This window comes from Ciconia boyciana, chromosome 1 (genome assembly GCF_034638445.1).
Source record: "Ciconia boyciana chromosome 1, ASM3463844v1, whole genome shotgun sequence".
In the NCBI taxonomy this organism is placed as follows: Eukaryota; Metazoa; Chordata; class Aves; order Ciconiiformes; family Ciconiidae; genus Ciconia; species Ciconia boyciana.
Window position 1 is genome coordinate 60,490,199 of NC_132934.1, and position 21,613 is coordinate 60,511,811.

At 45.4% G+C, this 21,613-nt stretch overlaps 1 protein-coding gene across 1 annotated transcript in view; it reads left to right on the top strand.

Annotated features, from left to right (window-relative positions):
• The window catches only part of SYN3 (synapsin III), a 206,733-nt gene that overhangs the window by 4,299 nt on the left and 180,821 nt on the right, over nucleotides 1-21,613 (top strand). The window contains exons 3-4 of the mRNA XM_072870318.1: nucleotides 14,592-14,643; nucleotides 19,244-19,744. Coding sequence (XP_072726419.1) covers nucleotides 19,428-19,744 — 317 coding nt within the window. The 5' untranslated portion in view covers nucleotides 14,592-14,643; nucleotides 19,244-19,427. The remainder of the gene's footprint in view (nucleotides 1-14,591; nucleotides 14,644-19,243; nucleotides 19,745-21,613) is intronic.

Sequence of the window (21,613 nt, forward strand, 5' to 3'; positions counted from 1 at the left end):
AAAGGGCTGAATTCTGCATTGCCACCAGAGTAACACAAAGGGGAAGAAAAGATCGTCTGCTTCCTAAGGTGGCCTGTGGTGGACTGTCATGGGGGGAAAACAAAGCAGATTGGATGGGGTAGGAAAGACCCCTTTTCCAGGCTTCCTGAAGCTGTGAGTATTGCCTTCAAATAACTTCTGAGGGAGTAACTGCAGTAATTTTTAAAGGCACATTAAATCTTGCTGTAAACTATCAGACTGGGATATGAACAAGACAGACTGCTAGTGCATTGTAAAATACTCCAGCCTGAAGAACATCAGCAGCATTATCTTCCTATGGGCCAGAAAAAGAAGTCAGAGTTTATGTTAAAGGGAGGAAAATGGAAGGGCTGGAGACACAGGTGAAGAGCTGTACAAAGTGGGGGAAAGGGGTGTGCCTTTTTTTGAAGAAGGAAATTTCATTTTTGCCAAACATTGTGGGGTTTGTCTGCTCTCAGCACAAACCAAAGCCAGCACATCTTCCCTGTATACTTCAACTGGTAAGCATGGAAAAGTATTGGCTTCCTTATTTCTTCTCATACACAGGAGCAAACACACAAATACCAACTCCTTTTAAAAGATGGCAACCAGTGTCGTCTTCCAGGTCTTCATGGTTTGAAATGTCTATTTGTTCAGCTTCCTCAAGTGTCAGAAGTGTGTTACCTCAAGCCCTACATTTTAATTTACAATTTAATTTTACATTTAGTTGACAATGGCACAAACACAGAAGGAGATTTTTTTTTAACTTGCTGGGTCTAGCTCTTTGAAACCACAAGGTTGTTTAAGAAAGGATACTAATAAGCCACTTTTTGGTAAAAGTGATAGCTAAAACCATTCACATTATTTGGAGCAGAATAAGAGGTTAACTGATGCATGATTCCCATCCAAGTGAATGGAGAAAGTCCTTCTCCACTGGGACTTAGGATGTCCAAGCCTGGTGGAAAAAAAACAGCCAGAAATGCTTACACCATAACTCTTATAATGCTAAATATTTTTAATCTGGAAGGACTGGTAGACTTTCACCAGCACTACATTAACTTCATAAGCAAACACAAGCATATTTATATAGGACTATTAGAAAAGCAAAACCAATAGCAGCAGAACATTCAGCTCCAAGATGATTCAGACCTTTAAAATCTGTTGTTTAAAATACAGTAACTCTCCTTTTTTAGATAAAATGTATTCTTTTTAATATAGGATATCTTTGCCCTGTGTGGTTGGCTTCTTTTGTACAATGCAATGAACATATCCGTTACGTTGTCATCTTCCTCCCCCACTTTAATCTGTAACTTGCTGGAGTTAGGGTAAGGCTGAGCAGCCCTGTAGTACATTGCAGCCCAGGAACGCATCAAAGACCTTCCTGGCTACAGATGCTAAAAAACAGAGATCCCTCTTGGAGAAGGAAGTCACAAAAATCAGGATCTTTCTCATTCAACTTACCAGCATAGCACAGTTGTTTTTAGCCACAGCTATAGAACAGTGGGCCAAAAAAAAAGGAAATTTGAGAAAAAGAATGATCACACAGTCCTGGAGGTGATGGACTGGGTGTTTCTGTCCCTCACTGACTGCATGCACCTCTGCTGCACCGTGCCCATCACAGGCAACTGCCAGGGACTGCGGGCACAACATGTGGGCAGGGAAACACACCCAGCACCCTGCTGTTTTCTCAAGTGGGCTTGACAAAACCAAATGATCTGACAAGTTAGGAAGCATTTGTTCTTTTTTTAGCCCCGAAGTGTTTGATTTTGCTGCTTAAAGATGAGAATCAGTGCCTGTATTTCCCTTCTGGTTGCTAAAGCATTAATGTGCTTTGGCGAGAGGGGTTGGATGAAGCGCTGCACTCCCTCCAGCAGCTGAAGGCTGCCGTATTTAGCTTGATGCATCTGTCTAAAATAGGCCTGTGTGTATTTAGTTAATCTTGCGGGCAGGCTTTCTTACTTCAGCAGCCTTATGAAGTTTCTTTTAATGGGAGAGAGAAGAGTGAGCAAGGGACGGGGGGGGTGCCGGTGGGGCTGTTTTATAATGAAACTGAAAGAAGCTGTCAGGAATTAACATGAAGGTTACCCTGGTTTACTCTGGGCAACATCAATAATTCAACAGAGCCTTTCAGTCAGGGCTTCCCCCGCTGTTCCCCACAGGGGCAGTTTCATATATGAGAGTTTCCTGAGGCCATTCAACATGCCAGCTCCTAAGAAACACGAGGCATAGGAGGGGATGGCGCCTGTCAAGAGCTAGAACTGACAATCCCTATTAAAGTGCAGGCAGGCTTTTCCCAGGAAGATCCTTTGATGTCTCCAACTCTTGGTCACAGGTCATGGGCCTCTGGCTTTACATGTCATGCCTCTGCCTTGAAAGAAAGTGCCACCTGTTTTGCTGAGCCCCGTGGACAGACTGCGTAACTATTGTCCCCTCCCTAGGAGCGATGCACAGGAAGAGAAGGACGGTGCCTTTAGTTACCTGGGGCAGTCGCAGATCTTCTGCAAAAGTCATGCCAGGCGTGCAAGACCATCTGCTTTCCACTGTGGTCAGAAAGAGAAAGGGATCAGATCCAAACCCAAAACTTCTAAAGTAACTTCTAGTTCAGTAAGAATCCCATTGAAGATGATGAGAATTTTGCTTGAGCTGGAAGGGAAGGAATTGACTCTGTGCTTTCTGAGATAGCTGCCAGTTAAATAAGTGGCATTGCAAGTTTTTCTGTACACTCTGTTCTGCTAACTTGCATACAATATTGGAGTTTGGTAAATGCTCCAGTAAAAGGAATGCAGTAATCAGACGAAGATAAAAGACATGAGCTTCTCAATTGCTGTGGCATTTCATCTTTTGGACAGAAAATTTTTGTGGCCAGCTTTGGTTACCTGGAATAAATAATAACAGTAAGATGCTGATAACTTGTGATATCCAAACCTTCTTCATAATGCTCCTTCAACCCCACTGTTAGAAGTAGTCAGCCAGCAGCATTTCAGTGCAGCATCTCTCCCCTGAAAGACCACAGCTCATCAGCTGTGAGACAGGCTCTGGATATGCCATCTTTGAAAATTTGTTTGGAAAAGAAAAAACTATAAATGGATGGGATATTTGATACAACATTTACATGTTACAAGAACTTTTGGAATATTTGTAGTGCTGTTTTGGAGTAGAAAATATTTTGAAATGGCAATATTTATTTGAAATGAGCAGTCTGGTTTTCAACCTACTCTTACAAATATAAAAATTTTCAACCAGACCATTCTTAGCCCGGCTCTTTATGTCTCCCTGTGCTGTAATTCCTCCCATACAGCCACAGCTGAAAAGACCTTAGTGCTTCTATTAGGAAGAACCTACACCTTCAGCTCTGCCTCTGTCAGTCTGCCTTTCTCTCCATCTGGTCATTAGATGGTTGTGATCTGCTGAGTACCCTGAGGTAGTTCTGAGGTAGTTGTCCTCTGGCTTGAAAACAGAGAGGACACCAACAGGGTTTAATTCTTAGTGAGGCATCTACAATTGCAACTTCCTCCAGAGCCTCCCCCACCTTGGACTAATAGAAGCAATAGCTGGTTACCTTCACACGATGCTGTAAGACCAGTATATTTTCCCAGAGCAGAGTAGGCGGTGAAGAATGAATAGACTCTTTAGTTGTCTAACCTCCTTAGTGCATGTTTTTATGCATACTGGTGGAGCATCAAGGGCTATGGGCAGGTAAGAAAAACTCTGATTTTTTTAAAGAGTGCGTAGCACATGCCTGTTTCAAGGTATGGTCAGGGTTAGCAGCTGGGGCGAGAGGTGGAATAATCATCAGCAATAAATCTTTGTGAGCCTCTAAAGAGCACTTCTGAAACCCAAAATACAGCCAGGGTGTCCGTTTTAACTAACAGCAGGTTCTGCACTTTCTCTTGGCAAAACTCACGTTTCTTTGCTAACACAGAACAGTTGTTATACTTACTAGGCGGGAGTACTCAGTTACTAACTAGACCACAGGTTCTCTAGCCAGAAGGTTCATGCTGCTGCTTCATTAGTATTAAGGAACATCAGGCAGGTGCTGTGATTGCATGGAGATGCCAGCAAAGACCAACAGTTTGATCAAAGTCTGCAGCCTTGCTGCTGCTTGCTAGCAAAGAAAGCTTGGTGGGCTGTGGCTAGCAGCAGCCCCAGGGGATGGGCTGTGCCATGAGGCTCAGTGATGAACAGGCAGAGGGAGGGCAGGGCCAAGGCTGACAAACCGGCTGCCATCTCGTGCACCGCTTGGCGATGTTTCTTGTTCAACCTTCAGGGTAGCGCAAACTGAAAAATCAGCTCAGGTAGGGATTGCTGCCAGGCACTGACTAGCCCTGCAGATGATGCACTGGCAGCAGCTGCTGCTCCAGATCTAGCTGCCAGATGCTGCTTTACAGTGTGAACATCTGAGCTCCTCTGGGGTGCTTAAGCAAGTGTCTTTGCGTTGGGGTATCATATGGTCACACACTCCCTGCTGAAGTTGGGGGATCATCACAGCCAGACAAAATGCTGTTTTCTTCACTCAGGCTTTCAGGGAGCTGCTGCTTTGCTCTTGCTGCAGTGGCGATGGCTTAGATACAGGGCTGGTTTGGACCACACCGGTGAGTATTTACAAACTAGCCCTGGAGCTGGTTTTTCAATCAGAAATTATAAACTCACAGCAGGAGCTGTTGGGAGAAACTACACAAGCTGCACTACATGGGAAGCCAAGCTCAATGATCCTAGTCTTCAAATCTATTTGATTTTTTACAAGTGCTCTGCCGTGCCTTAGTAGTAATTGAAGAGATCCAAAGCAATTATCCTCTTTCAGGAATGAGATACTAATGATGGGGAGCTGAAGCAAGAAGACCGCAAGTGATTAAGCTGATAATAGCGAAGGACTTTTATGTATTTGTCATCATGCAGTGTACATTATTATTAGTGCTCACAATATGACCCTCTCTTGCCCTGGTTTTACATGTGGATTTCCATATGAAGTGATTTGACCAGGGTTCTTTCTGTAGCTCTTAGGAAAATACATGTGGATATGCAGGGTCTATCACCAACATGTGAAGGTGATCCACTACTTCTATGGAGTTGAGTGATAATATCACATTTTTATAACCCCATCACTCACTGGGTCATGTTTGGATACTGTGTTTGCATTGCAGTAGATAGGAAAAGGGACAGAGATCCTTGTGTCTAACCTGGCTTATTTATAAAAGATCACCCATGCACTACTTTCTTACACAATTAACATCATCTGGGTATCCACAACACTTTTTGCAGCGATCAGCTCTGAAACTGGACTCCAGTGACCTTCCAAGCTCTCATTTGACCTGAGAATTCTGTATATTCTTCCATGTTAAAAAGTAACATAGTTTTCAGGTAAGTTTCATTTTAAATAGCTGCTATACTTACTTTGTATATTATAGAACACCTCTGCAATCTGTATTTATATCACCGTGCATCTCAGTATCTCTCAAACTTGACCCAGTTTAGACTTTCCATGCTTTATTTAACAGAAATATCGTTATACAATCAGGCACACTGAGGCACAAAGCAGTTAAGTGACTTGCTCAAAGTAAAAAGTCCACAAGAAAAAAAAACCACAGAGAAAGGAACCACTCTTTCTAACCATAAAAACCATAAGATTGGTTTCCTTTTGTGTGCAGTCTTGAAATAGAGAATAATGTTTTGCGTGTTTTAATGCACTTACTGCCATACTACAACATGCAGGAAGATCACTCTGCACTTCAGCTCAAGCCTATGGAAAACACAGAATATGCAAGTGTAAGCGCAGGCAGAATTTGGCTGGTTGCCTTAACAGTGGGAGGGCAGGCTCCAAGAGTGCGTAACTTTGCGCAAAGCTGCAGGGAATAAACATACTTCCTCAGCCTGCTGTAGGTAACACCCTGCCATCCATGCTAGCCTCTGAAAGCTTGAAGCTAAGAAGTTGTGCCCCGAGGTTTGTTTGGGTTGCATAGGGATGACAAAATGATGTGGTTATTACAAGGTTTCAACACGTAAGGTTTTAAACCCACTGGCCTTTATGAACCTGAGGACTCAGGCACTGGGTCTGGGCAAGAGCTGAAAATAAATGGAGCAGAGCGAAGCAGCTCTCTAGCTATTACTCAGAGCTCTGTTGAGTTTGTTTTGGACTCTTCAGCTGATCTTACAGTCTACTTTTGGACATGTCTTTTTTCTGGAAATACATATCCGCAGTAAAACTGGCTTTCATCAGTAAGCTTCAGTCACATGGGACTGCACCACTTAGCTCTGATCAAATACAGATTGTCCCACAGAGGAGTAGGAATACTTAGCAATACTGCTTCTATCGTTGGCTGTATCATTGAAAAATTATACGTAAAGAGCGACTGCCTACCTGTCCTGCTAGTCAGGACAAAAATGCAGAAAAGGAGGCCCCAGTGTGGCTCTCAAATAACCTCTGTCTGAGATTTGTAGGATGTCCCCATTTCTGTTCTGCCTGCTGCAATGCTCATGTTCTCTGTAACCAGTTAGTCACGCCGTATTTGTGTGTGTACCCAGCAAGAGCTCACGCCAACACATGCGGCTTGAGTTCCTCCCACTGCGCCCTGCTCAGGCTGTCCAACTGCAGAGCCACTGCATGCTCTCCCTTCTCCTCTTCCCCTTACTTCTGTCCTTTCCAGCCTTGGGAAAGAAGTTCTGCGAGTATGGGAGAAGGAGAAACTAAAATAGCTGTGCGGATCAATCCTTTACTTTCCCAGTTACAAAATGGTTCTAAGTGCTACATTTTTTCCTCCAAGAAACCTTCCCCCCCCCCCCCCCCCCCCCCATGGTGGCTATGTACTCACCAGCCCTTGAAAGGCTTGGTGGTTGGGTTCTTAAATAAGGTTGGCCAATTTTGTAACCCTCAAAAGCTTTGTAATACAGCTATTGGTCAGCAGGGGAACCAGAGCTCTTGAAGCTTCTCGTGCTCATGGTGTCACCAGCTGAATTTTGGGGTTTTTGGTCATGGGTTGGTCTACATGACACCAGGGCTGCTGGCGACAGATCAGGTACACCTGTCTCAAAGGGGAAAAAGGATCTTTGCACAGCAGTTAGCAGGGCTCATTGAAAGAGCTTTAAACTAGACTTGAAGGGGGAAAGGGATAAAACCAGGCTCACTAGAGATAAGCCTGAGGTCGGCACGCCAATGTTTGAGGGATGGTCTGCTAGCAAGGTCCTTCAGTCTGCTGTCTCAGTGGAGGTGGGGGATGGAGATCCATGCAGCAGCAAAGACAAAAGGGTTATGGATGTGTTAGAAACCACGGAAGCACCAGAGAATGGTCACCTAAGAATTAGGGCTTCTCCCCCCAGAAAGGTGACAGGATCAATAGCCCAACTGAAGTGCATCTACACTGATGCACGCAGCATGGGCAACAAACAGGAGGAGCTGGAAGCCATTGTACAGCAGGAAAACTATGATATAGTTGCCATCACAGAAATACAGTGGGATGACTCGCACAACTGGAGTGCTGCAATGGATGGCTATAAACTCTTCAGAAGGGATGGATAGGAAAGGAAGAAGAGGCGGTGGGGTAGCCCTGTATGTTAGGGAGTGTTTTGACTGTCTGGAGCTTAATGATGGTGACGATAGGGTTGAGTGTTTATGGGTAAGAGTCAGGGGGAAGGCCAACAGGCAGATATCAATGTGGGAGTCTGTTACAGACCACCCAACCAGGATGAAGAGGCAGATGAAATATTCTATAAGCAGCTGGGAGAAATCTCACAATCGCTAGCCCTTGTTCTCGTGGGGGACTTCAACTTACCAGATGTCTGCTGGAAATACAATACAGCAGAGAGGAAACAGTCTAGGAGGTTCCTGGAGTGTGTGGCGGATAACTTCCTGACACAGCTGGTGAGGGAGCCGACTAGGGAAGGCGCCCCGCTGGACCTCTTGTTTGTGAACAGAGAAGGACTTGTGGGTGATGAGACGGTTGGAGGCTGTCTTGGGCATAGTGATCACAAAATGATAGAGTTTTTGATTCTTGGAAAAGTAAGGAGGGGGGTCAGCAGAACTGCTACCTTGGACTTCCAGAGGGCAGACTTTGGCCTGTTTAAGAGACGGGTTGAGAGAGTCATTTGGGAGACAGTCCTGAAGGGCAAAGGAGTCCAGAAAGGCAGGACATTCTTCAAGAAGGAAATCTTAAAGGCACAGGAGCAGGCCATCCCCATGTGCTGAAAGACAACCCAGCAGGGAAGAAGACTGGCCTGGCTGAACAGAGAGCTTTGGCTGGAATTCAGGAAAAAAAGCAGAGTGTATGACCTTTGGAAGAAGGGGCAGGCAACACAGGAGGACTACAAGGATGTCGTGAGGTTATGCAGGGAGAAAATTAGAAGGGCCAAAGCCTAGCTAGAACTTAATCTGGCTACTGCCGTAAAAGACAATAAAAAATATTTCTATATTTCTATTAGCAACAAAAGGAGGGCTAAGGAGAATCTTCATCCTTTATTGGATGCAGGGGGAAACATAGTGACAAAAGATGAGGAAAGGGCTGAGGTACTTAATGCCTTCTTTGCCTCAGTCTTTAATAGTGAGACCAGTTGTTCTCTGGGTACCCAGCCCCCTGAGCTGGAAGACAGGGACGGGGAGCAGAATGAAGCCCCCATAATCCCAGGGGAAATGGTTAGCTGCTACACCACTTAGACACACACAAGTCTATGGGGCTGGATAGGATCCACCCAAGGGTACCAAGGGAGGTGGTGGAAGTGCTCACCAAGCCGCTTTCAATGCTTTATCAGCAGTCCTGGCTAACCAGGGAGGTCCCAGCTGACTGGAGGTTAGCAAATGTGATGCCCATCTACAAGAAGGGCTGGCAGGAGGATCAGGGGAACTACAGGCCTGTCAGTCTGACCTCGGTGCCGGGGAAGGTTACAGAGTGATCATCTTGAGTGCCATCACGTGGCACGTACAGGACAACCAGGTGATCAGGCCCAGCCAGCATGGGTTTATGAAAGGCAGGTCCTGCTTGACCAACCTGATCTCCTTCTGTGACAAGGTGACCCGCTTAGTGGATGAGGGAAAGGCTGTGGATGTTGTCTACCTAGACTTTAGTAAAGCCTTTGACACTGTCTCCCGCAGCATTCTCCTGGAGAAACTGGCTGCTCATGGCTTGGACGGGCGTATGCTTCACTGGGTAAAGAACTGGCTGGATGGCTGGGCCCAAAGAGTGGTGGGGAATGGAGTTAAATCCAGTTGGCAGCCAGTCACAAGTGGTGTCCCCCAGGGCTCTGTGTTGGGGCCAGTTCTGTTTAATATCTTTATCAATCAGAAATATTTAATATCTTTGTCATATCAGAAGTCGTGTGGCCAGCAGGACCAGGGAAGTGATCATGCCGCTGTACTCGGCGCTGGTGAGGCCGCACCTCGAATACTGTGTTCAGTTTTGGGCCCCTCACTACAAGAGAGACACTGAGGTGCTGGAGCGTGTCCAGAGAAGGGCAACGAAGCTGGTGAAGGGTCTAGAGCACAAGTCTGATGAGGAGCGGCTGAGGGAACTGGGGTTGTTTAGCCTGGAGAAAAGGAGGCTGAGGGGAGACCTTATTGCTCTCTACAGCTACCTGAAAGGAGGTTGTAGAGAGGTGGATGTTGGTCTCTTCTGCCAAGTAACAAGCCATAGGACAAGAGGAAATGGCCTCAAGTTGTGCCAGGGGAGGTTTAGATTGGATATTAGCAAAAATGTCTTCACTGAAAGGGTTGTCAAGCATTAGAACAGGCTGCCCAGGGAAGTGGTTGAGTCGCCATCCCTGGAGGTATTTAAAAGACGTGTAGATGTGGTGCTTAGGGACATGGTTTAGTGGTGGACTTGGCAGTGCTTGGTTAACGGTTGGACTTGATGATCTTAAAGGTCTTTTCCAACCTAAATGATTCTATGATTCTATGCTTGGTTCAGCGGTGCAGCATGGAGGCGTGTGAGCTGAGCTTTACAATATCTCTGCACTCTCCAAAATAAAACTTGTCTTCTTAAATGAGGAAACCAAGGCACTGATATTGAGTGACCTTTACCCAAGCTGTTGGCAGAGGACTCTGTTAAAATCATGTTGTGCTTTATTTCCATGTCTGGGCCCAGCCCACTAGCGTACTCTCTCAGGACTTTGGGTCCAGAATCTATGCCAGTTCCCACACTCATGTATTATATTTTCTGATGCTTTTTACCTAAACATAGTTTTTGGTGTTTGGAGCCAATTATGGAGGGCTCCCACACCGTCCAGCATGAATGCAAAGACTAGATAGGCAAGCAGACAGGAACTGGGAGAGAAGACAACTTGATAAAGGACAGTTAGTGAAATAGGCTGGAATTATTAGGCTTTTAAAACATACTTGCTATTTATTGCAGTGCACCTCTGGTGATACAACTCTTTGTCAACACAGTATTCCTACGGAGCCAACATAAATTCTTAAATGGCATTTGAAACCTGGCCAGATGCTTTATTAAGGAAGCAAAGCACCTGCCCCCTGACTGTCCTGCACAGGCTCCTGCTCGCACCACGAATATATTTGGCTTGCAGCTCCAAACTGCAACCATGCTAGAGCAGGATCTCGTGGACATTTGTGAGGTTGCAGCTGGAAGCAAGCACTGGCTATGGTGCAAAGACCGGGGTGCTCAGTCCAGCCCTGGGAGAGGGGATTGTCACCCTTGCTGGGGTGAGAAGTGTGTGGGTACATGGTGCGAGCAAAAGGGATGTATTACACAAGCCCACACAGCTCTTCATGTGTCTCCATGTGATCAATAGTAATGATGCAAAAAAAGTGAAGAAAAACGTCTCCTACAAATACTCAGCACAGTTTGGGTTGGTCATCACAGAGCTTGAGACAGACATAGCCAGCTGGACCCCTACAGTGCTCCAGATGAAGGTCTACCAATCCCCATTTTCTCTGCCTCTTTGGGGGGAATAGTCTAGCTAGTCAATCTCCTACCACTTCTACATCACATGAAAGAATTTGGCATCAAGCTATCTTACAGTTGTGTCAGAAATCTTCCCTAGAGTGAAGTAAAACATTGTCTTTCTCTTCCATCCTCAAAATAAATCAGTAAGCGTGCTCAAATTCTCAGTTTATTCTTCTCTTTGTATTAAGTGCTGCTATATGAGATGGGCACATATAATCAGAAAGCAAATGAGCACCTTGCTGCACAAAGGCAAATCACAGGCTTTATTTCTCCAGGTATCTACTGTTCACTCCATCAGGTTAAGTAAATCTCAAGTATTATAAGGGGTTACTCACCATATGGGAAAAATCTGGGGAACTGGTGGTGTCTGGAATGGTGCATGCGGGAGAAAAGGGGTGGATGCAAACAGCAACAAAACTTAGATGGAATATACTAGCACTACAGATGGTTTAGAAGGCCTCAGATGTTTGAAAGAAAACTTTTTAACCCCCAGAAGCATAGAACATTTGGGAAAGAAATTGAATTTTTGTGGCATTTTAAAATGAGTTAGAAGCATTGATGCAGGAATTGCAGAGTTGTGTTTGAAGATATGTTATTTAGAAATATGCAATCCATTCTTGTCTTATATACATATGAAAAGTAATACAATTTGTGCTCCAAACAGAAAATCCTTCCTATCATCATCAGTTAATAATTATCTGTTTAGTGTGTATTATGACCTCTTAGTGAATTGTTTCTAGTAACAAAATATTCCATTTACCTGCATTTTGAATAACCAGTCTATTGCGGCAGAATTGAAATACAGTAGAAAGAAAATGGCATAGGAATGAGGAAGAGTATGTGATCATAATCAAGACAGGAGCCCCATTAGCACTGGGCAGGCTGCTGCGGTTTCCTCTGAGAACCTGTGAGTTGTCAGTCCCCTAGGCATCTTTTATCTGCATGAACCCTAATGCATATTGGCAGGCCCTACATATTAAATACATCCAGCTTCTTGATTTTATTCAGATCAGCACTCTTCAAAGCAACGCGTCTCTCAGCTGAAGGAAATCCCTGCTCTATTAATGGTGTGTCTGGTGCCACTTTAACTCTTACCACTATGAAATCAGGACTTGTACAGTTACTGCAGGAAACTGAGAGCATGTCTCACAAACACACAACATAAACTGCGCCAGATCCAAGACTAGGAAGGAAAAAGGCAAGGGCTTCAGAGCCCTGCTTGCTTCCTTCTTACGATTTCAACCGTTTAATATGCAGAGCATTTATCTCTATAAATTCTCCAGTTTGTACTGCTGTCTCCTGCTTTTCTTTAATATAATCTGGAGGAGCCCCTTTGGCATGTGTGTAAGTATTAGCCTTAATGGAAGCATTAGTGTTGCTATTGCTCAGGGTGGGAATGACCACAATAGTCTAGGGAAATAAGAAATGGAGAGAGTATGCCAACTCAACTGACTTTCAGATGGAGATGGCTCTATAGTATTCAAGGATTAGCATGGGATTTCTTTGCCCCATACTGCCTCCTCCAGTTGAGCTGGGTCTGGCTTTGCTGATAAGCAAGTATTGATATTGAACAGAGACAGGCCACAAAAGGCCTCTTGACAGGCTCATTGACAGGTGGATATTACCACTGAGACAGCACTGTGGCTGTTAGGTGCCAACAGGATTTCCACAGTGAGAATAAAATGAGGAAATAATGTATTGTTTCCAAGAAGTAGCACGTCATAATTTGTTCTTGAGGGTATTAAAGCCATAGAGTATTATAATAATATTCAGATTTATTTTTCACTAGAAAATTTTTCACTATTGTTCATGACTTTAGTCATCTTCCTTTGCAATCTACTTGAAAGCCTGATGACCTTACAATGACATTTTGTCATTTTAGAGTCTTTTTTTTCCTTCTTTTCCTCGCCTGCCATTATGAAATAACAGGCAAAAGGGGAAACAGACTAACTCTATTTTCTGTGCTGGGCGTAGCTCTTGGGAAACGGTCCCATTTGCACTTGGTTTGGTATGCACACACCCATTATCTTCAGGACCAGATAAGGCAAACCCCCTATGGTGAAACTGCTCTATAGAAAGCACTGACAGCTTTGCAAACTGAAAGAAATAAATAAGTTTTGTAACGCCTAGACTTTTCCAGTTAAATAGCCACCCAAGAAAGTAGAGAGGATTTTTTTTAGGTCTACAAGAATGCAGCAATAAAACAAGAGAATTGTTGCACATTTGTATGTATCAGTGGCTTAATGAAGCATGTTTAAAAGTGATTCTTTTCTGACAAAGAAAGAGACCTCCTGGCATCTCTGAGGATCTCTCTAAACAGAGAAATTGGATGCACAAGATGCTGACTTCTTGCGAAAATCCTTAAAGAGCACATTTCCAAAGGAAATTACTGCTGAAGTGAAAGGTAATAAAAAATTTGGGAAGCAAGTGAAATTCTGGAGAGCAACTGTCTAACACACAACAGGGAGCTCAGCTTCTGGGTAGCATCATTGTCCTGACAGCATGCTGTTTCCGCTCCCCTGCCCTGCCACCCCCTCCAGCTGCAGGGTCCTGACTTCTTGCAACCACCTCAAAGAGACAGCACAGCTCTGCTGGTGTCAGTCATAGCAAATACACAATTTCCAGAAGTGTCTCTGGCACTGACATGCACAAACCCCTCTGATTTTAGTTGGAATTTGTGCTGTAGTTTTACATGCTTTGGAAAATTTCCACCAGTGTCTACATTAGAGCTGTATTGTGTTGCTGATCCTTGGGAAAGCTCTCTGCAAACTGAACACCAGCGTGGAAACTCTCTGCTTTCCTCCGTTCTTCAGGACGGCATGGAGTCTTTTCAACCCTTACAGTTTTTGTATGTGCTTCCCATATAAAAAATGTGGGGGTTTTGGTAGGCTATCCTTGTCCTTTTTTCTAACCCCTGTTGTTTTAATTTCCTGATTTATGGAATTTCAGCTTGCATTGAAAAATACCAAGAAACGTTTAAATGCATGAGCCTCTTGAGTGCAAAACTGTGGCAAGTGACGTAAAAACCCAACAAAAGTTCTAATTAATTTCAGAACTAATTGTTTTATTCTGCTTTCAATTTTTATGCTATGCCAAGCTTGGGAATGTTGAAGCCATTCCCGGTGAAACACTGAAAGCTTGACAATAATAAAAAATGTCTTGCCTTCCTCTTTTTGAAAATATATGTGGAAAGCCATCTAGCTGGATTTGGAGCTTCCTAATATGGCTGTCCCTCCACAGAAGTCCACTCCCACAGTGTGTCAGTATGCCTGAAGGCAGAAAGGGACACATGGGCATATCTTAAAATGCTAATGTATGCTAATGGTTATCCAGAAAATGGATGTGAGGAGTGTTTGTGCCAGGTGAGGAGCATCTCCTCATCTTTCCATCCATCATGGGGCTGAAGTAAGTGTGCAGCTCCCTTATGGCGAGGTGGGAGGATAATTTCTACTATTGTTGGCTTTCCATCTTGCCACCCCCAGCATTGCTCGGTTGAGGCTGTCAAGAGCAGGAATCAGATGCAGGCTGGCGTGGTCGTGTCAGCTCATTACCTGATAGCATAGAGAAAAAGCCTGGGGGAAATCTAAGCACAGTTAACAGATATCAGCCAATTGAGTTTGGTTCTCTCTGGATGCTACTGCACTTTAGAAAGTAACCCAGCAAGAGGTTTAAGTGAACGTTTTGTTCTTGTTTTCTAACACATGTCAACAGGTTTTCTGAGATAACTTGCATCTCTGCAGAGTATACCCTTGAGAAAAAGCAGGTAGGTGCCTAGCTGCTGTCAATGTGCTGAGGGAGCAGATTGCTTACCCTCCCTTGCCCTTCTCAAAATATCAGCCAGGAAGTTTAACTGCGTGTTAGTAAGAGGCTGACAGTGCCAGCCTCTTTGCTGTTGTTTTCAAGGTCAGCTCTAATTGACCTTCCTCTTGCTTCATTTAGTTGCTCACATTGTTTCCTTTTGATTCCCTGACTGTGCTCTCATTGTTGGGATTTCCATGTGTTCCTGCATTGTCTTTTGGTTAAGCCGATTCCCACTTACTTCCTCCCTTTCTGCTTGTGCCTTCTCCTCCTCCTCCTCCTCTCCCCACCTCTCTCCTGCCTGCTGTCTTTCTTCAGGACTCATTCATTCTCCTATGCCTCATTTATTATTTCCCCATCCTGAAATACAGCCCAGATCCCTGACCTGCAGCTCCACAGCCCAGATGCCCACTGTTTTTCCAGCTAGCTTTTGGGAGCAGCTGTTTCACAAAGCAGCAGATTACTCCTGCATGGTGGGAGGCAGCTGCTGTATTGCAACTTGAGGAACTCAACAGGAGCCGCTGCCTCGCCTGGAAGCAGCCCGTGGGCTGTATTTCAGCTGTGCAGGGGGCTACAGGTCTTCATATGGGCAGGTTTGTGCCTGGCACAGCATTAAGTAGGTGACTTGTCTCCATGTGAGCCATAGGAAGACACTGGTGTACACAGAGGCAAGGTACAACTTGATGGTGTAGAGCCAGCAGCTGTCCTACCTGTGGCTCTGCAGTGACAAAATACCACTTAGCAGACTTGTTTTGCTTCTGAAGGAGGTGTTGGCTCCTGGCTTTGTTGAAGTTACAGCCCTGCTTGCCTGCCAGGGTAGGATCTGTACGTACAGCAGGTGGATGCCATGCTGCATGAGAGCTGCATGCCGTGAGAGTGGTACAGAGCCAGATTTGACCTGACATGCTGAGCCCTCAGGATGTCCACGGGGAGTTTCAAGGAGTAGGAAAATGAGGTCCTAACCTACTCAGCCTGTGTCTGTATGAAAACACTGACTGATGAAAGTTAAGTAACAGCAAGTGTGCATGATGCAGAAGCAGACCATGAGGTTTTCCAGTAAACAAAGGAATCTGCTGGTGGTTTACACTGCTCCCATTGCAGAGAAGATCTCCTCTGTGGCAGCACTAATGGCAATCGATAAATCGATACAGCAAAACCACCAATAACTTCATTTTTTAAAAAAGAGACAGTCTACTTCAATTACATTACCCAGCTTATTAGAAAAATGTATGTAATGAGAGGAGGACAGTCTGTGCCATTGCTTCGACAGGCCCAAAGTCAAAGTTCCTGGTGGGCTTGCCATCCCCCATCCCAGAGTGGAGCCAGGCATTACCGTCTGCTGCAGCAGTGTCATCCTGTTTGAATTTAGCCTCTGCACGCTTTGCTGGAGGGAGATTTCTCCGTGACATCAGTTGCTTAGGTTTTCTCTCCTTCCTTCCTGAGCCAACAGCACTCAGCCCAGTCTTCGCAGCGAGCGGAGGCAGTGCAAGCCGGCAGAGGGAAAGGCCAGCTTCAGTGCAGCATCCCAAACTCTGGACAAGAGAGTTGCCAGCTCCCAGTGTCTCCTGGGCAACATGTTCCACTACTAAACCCCTGGTGGAAAAAATGATGGGTGACTGTAAACATTGCTGTTTAAAACGGTCCAGTGGGCAAGTGGTCATGGCCTTGCAATAAGTATGATAAATTGTTTGTTGTAAACAGTACACCGAAGGGCACAATGTGGGAAGGCCTGTTCCGGAGGAAACCTGCGTGCCTTCCAGGTGCATCATGGGGTACTCTGGCCCTTCCCAGACCTGGGACACCCTACGCCACATGCCTCCATGCCCTTCTTCCACAGTGCAGGGCAGAGCAGAGACGTTTGCCTGTTGCTTTACTTGCTGATGCTTTGCAAGGAGCCTGTGTTCTTTTGGAGAGTGCAAATCTCGCAGAGGAGGAAGCAGCCATGCAAGCGCCTGGCAGTGGGGGAGAAACACTTTCAAGAGCATGCAGGTCATGCTGGACCCTGTCCCAGGGATACCGGCTTGTGAAAAGAGACTTGTCCAGCCCGTATGGCTGGGGCCAGGTTCCCTCCCGTGGTTGAGAGCTGCCACAGCAGGAACCGGCAGCATTCTGCGATGCTGTGCAAAGCATGCAAGGGGCAGGCGGCTCTTGCTAAAACCACTTCCCCTGAGACTGGTATCGAAATTACGTCCCACCTCTTCCCAGTTAATGCCAAGGTCCTCCAAGAGAGCATGCCTAATTGCTGTATGCAGTAACAGGATAGTCATTTGGAGCCCTTCTGACAGTTAGACATATTTCTGGGATGCTCCTCTTAACCAGGACTGGACCTACTCTTGAGTGGACTGTCATTAAAGTCAGGGGATTTTTCTTATTTGTCTTATGCAAGGTAGAAAACACAGGTTCCTGAGCAGAGGGCAGCGCAGTGCTTTTTTATCTAGCCTGTAGTATATAAATTCCCCAAAGTCTTTGTAGGCTCTACCGCTCTGGTCATCCTGGACAGGTAACAGTGGATGGCTCTGTGCTGGCACTCACAGTTACTGTGATAGGACATGAGTAGGCCAAGTGTTGTGTGGGTGTATATATGAGGTGAGTAGCTAGCTCATAATTCATGGATACTATATGTTACCTGCTTTTTGGAACAATTGCTGCATAAACAGTCAGTGCTACTGAAGGGCTCACCGGTGCATGCATTTGCTGATGTTGTGCAGTCACTGGGTACACCAGGACCAGGCGGGAAGTCAGCACAATGCGTCGAGATACATTATCAACTGTAAATGTGGCAGGAAGTCATTAAAGATTTCCTGAGCTATTCCCTGGGAAAAGAGTACCTCCAGGCTCCAGCAAAGTCAGAGGACTTGTACTGCCAGGGCTGAGAAATCAAAAGAAAAATTGCTCTAATAAGCCAATGTCAGCAGCTTCAGCAGGGAGCCCTCTGCTCCAGACGGATCCTGTGCCCACAGGGTCGGGGTGGTGTTGGATGATGAGATTTGGAGGACATGTGCCAAGGGGCTCTTTGTAGCTCACTTACTCCAGCCAGGCTCATCCGAGCCTCGCTACAACTCTGGGGGCTAAGAGAGGTACAGACATAGGCAGGTATGAATCCTTTGTCTCTAAAGCTTTGTAAATCCCTATAGGTGAAAATAAATGACACCTTATTTTAAGAAAGCTGTTTGGTTGCTCCATACGCTCTCAGCCACAGCTTCAGGAGGAAGATATGCAGACGCCGAGCTCTCTTGGACCAACTAGGCAAAGACAATTTCCTGCCATCAGGAGGCAATCAGAGACTGGGACAAGAGCGTGAGCAGTGAGGGAGGCCAAACCAGGCAGGTCAGGGCAAGGAGCCCCAGTGTTTATAGAGGGCTTGTTCAAAAAGACTTGAAGGGGTTTGGGACATGATTTAATGATGATACCAGGAATTCATGTGACTTGTCTCACTTGATGTATGGGATAACTCTCACTTTTGTTGCTGCAGATATGTCTGTCTTGGAAAAACATTTATGTTCTACCAATATGTTCCCCCCGCCGCCCCCCAAATCTCACCACCCAGCCTCTGGTCAAGGCTCAAAGACTGTCTCAGCAGATAAAAGGTCTTGGGGAATTACTATGGAAGTCTCATTTCTGGGCTGTGCCTACAGGTGCAAAATTTTTTTTAAAAGTAACTACTAACTCTGTGAGATTATTTAACTGCTGAAAAACTTAGTGTTCTGGGTAAAAACAAAGTCATCATACTATGGTCAAGGGAAAAGAGCCAAATAGTTATATTTCACAGTGTTCATTTTCTCACTGGAAAAGATGAGCAGAGTAAGAGACCTTTCTTCTTAAAACAAAACAAAACAAAAAACCCACCAACAGAAAAAAAAAAAAAAAGTATGCGAGGATTAGGCAGCCAGACTTCCAGTTTTGAGTACCTGCAAAAATCCTACAAGTGAACTTGTAAAATCAGGTAGTCTGCTATATCCAGCAAACACCAGTATGCACCTGGCTCAAATTCTAATTTTGAGTGCTGAGAGCAGCAGGGACAGAAATGAGTAGTTTGAAGCTGCCACTGAACTTGATCAAGATGTGTATGGGGACTTTTCCACTATGTATTTTCTACATGCTATTTCAATTTAAGAGGTTTGTTAAATGCAGAGCCTTGCTTACAAGCCTGCCAAAGGTGATACAACTTTTTATCCTGTTGGATCATTTGCTGGTTATTCTGTAACAAGCACGTGTTTTTTCTAACACACATAATACCAGAAATAAGCTGTCTCTCTTTTGAAAATTAACATTTACAGTCAGAATAATTTTTCTTTCCCCACAGTGAACAGTTATAGAATTGTTAGCCCCTAAGCTAGTGTAAGCTGGTCTGCCCCAACTTGAAAATGTTTTGGGATTAGAGAGCACCATGAAACATACTTTGTCCTATCCGTTTGGCTGTACCAGTGTGGCACACTGCATAGAAACCAGTAGTCCTTTTTCCTTTCATTGTTGATTAAGGTACCCATTTAAATGGCCAAAAGAGTTTTTCTTATCTCAGACTCACAGTATGTATCTCACGTATGTCTTTGATTCTCTTCCCACAGGAGAGAGAGAAAACATAGCTGAAAAACAAAGGCATATCTCTCTAGCAGGATTTCAAGGGGGAAAGCCTGCCTGCCTGGACTGCAAGGAGGTACCCTACACGCACACAGAAACGTTCCCCAGGACTGGTGACTCCATTGTTCAGCCTTGCTCTTGCTGAGAAGGTTTCCGCACAACGCTTCAACAATGAATTTCCTCCGGAGGCGTCTCTCAGACAGTAGTTTCGTGGCGAATTTGCCCAATGGCTACATGATGGACTTGCAGCGCCCCGACAACTCCACGAGCTCCCCGGTTTCTCCTGCCATGGAGAGAAAGCATCCACAGCCACCACAGCCCTCTCACTCTTCTTCTACTGGCACCAGCATCTTCAGCTCCATCTCCAGTGCCATGAAGCAAACCACACAAGCGGCGGCAGGACTCATCGACCACTCGGCCAGCCCCACACCACCTGCGGCCCAGAAACCCAAGATCCTCCTGGTGATTGATGATGTGCACACAGACTGGTAAGTCATCATGGTCCTCCCTGCTGAATTCAGCTCCACCAAGTTTGGGGGATGAGAGGGATCTTGGAGGCAGGGGGCATCTGCAGGGGGGTACACAGATGCTTTCACATCTAGTTCACCACCTCTGGCCCCAGGTAGGTATCTGTCCAGCGACTTGCATAAGTGGCAGAGTAGGCTTTTCTCAGATCTTGCTTGAAAAAATGTTTGTTTGGCACTCATTGGCAAACTTCTTGATAGCCTCAATATATGAGCACACATAGGACATTCTTGGCTCCACAGGCTTAGCTGTGCTGTCACATCTAGCAATGGTCCTAAGAGGTACAGCTGAAGGTGTGTTAGTGACGTGGTTCAGGACCTTAGCCTACTGTTTGTGCTGGCTCCAGAAGGGAAAAGGGACTCCTGTCTCCAGCTTTCTCTCTCTTGAGCTTTTCCCTGTGTGCAAATTTGTACATAAATTAATAAAAGATAACCCAGGCCTACTACTACCAATAGTAATGGCTGGACTTCAATAGCTGTTCAAGAGCCCTTCACGTTCTAAGCATAGTGGCTATTGGCAAAAGGCTCTCAGGCTCAGCTAAGCCTCAGATTTCTCTTGTTCATGCAGGTCTCTGGTTACAAACAGAAGTTTGGAAGTTTGTTTCCTGTGATATTGGGCAGCAGAGAACACTTTCCAAAGGGTAGGACAACTGAAGTCTTCTGGTCAGAGAAATGACTTACCGCTTGCAGTGTGCTTCCTTTCAAAGTTGGCTGGTTTAGAAAGCTTTAGGCAAGCCGGCTGAGAGACCTTTTTTGCAGAAAATCCTGAGCATGTGTTAGGGAGATGCTCATTGTTTCATCTGCCAGCTTGTCACAACACAGAGAAAAAGGAAAGGGTAGCACAGGCAAGGGGACTGTATTGAAGACTTCAAAATGAAAGAAGTTGGGTTACCAGGTCTTGGCCAAGGGAGATTATTTTATTGTTCTTTTCATCCCACGCCAGTCTTCAGTAAAGTTGTCACCTTTGGTCTTTTCTGCTTTCCCAGGAGAGTGGGGACAAGGTGGGACCTGCCTCCTCAGGTGTATCTTCACAAACCAAGAGCTTAGCTCTTAGCTAAAAAAGGGCAATGACTGAGTACAACTAGGTCAGGCTTCTTCAGACAACTTGAAGTAAGAGAGGGAAAACAGTGGGATTTTTCTCAAAGGAAAAACAACTTTTTAATTGAGTGGGAAAGTCCCTGATAACGTGGTCGTTGTATCAAATGTTTCACCGGCCTAGTGTCTTTTATCACAGTAGCAGCCTCTTAATGCCAGATAGTTCAGTTGGCAACACCAGCCTGGCTCAACCTGATTTCTCCTTCCTGGGTGCACCTGCAAGTCTCCCAGAAGCTTGATGCTCACCAGCCTCCATCTCTGCTTAGCGTTTTTGCAGTTCCTTGAAGATGCTGCCAGATGGCAGTCCCTTAACATAGCATTCTCCAGATGGGGATGGGAGTGCCTCTAATGCATAGCTCTAGCATCTGGGGCTTAGCCGGCACTGCTTAGTCCAAACACTGTAATCAGAGAGGAAAGCCCTAGCTCAAAGGCCAATCTAGTTTTTCCTTGACATTAATGGTGCTGAAGATAGTGCAGGCAGGGGAAAGTATGAGGAGGGGTTGGACTCTGTTGCAGTTTTTTCATGTTTTAAAATACACACTGCATTCAAATCTCTGCCTTTATATCTCCCAGCTGCTGTTCTGTCATGCAGACTTCGTGGTCTGTGAGCTGAGCTTGCCCAAGGAGCAACAGCTGGGAGATATAAAGAGGAGGTATGGCTGCCCATACTGTCTTCACTCCTCCGCTCATGTGTAAGCACTCTACGCATCCTGCTGTCTTGGCTATCCCTTTGCTGTC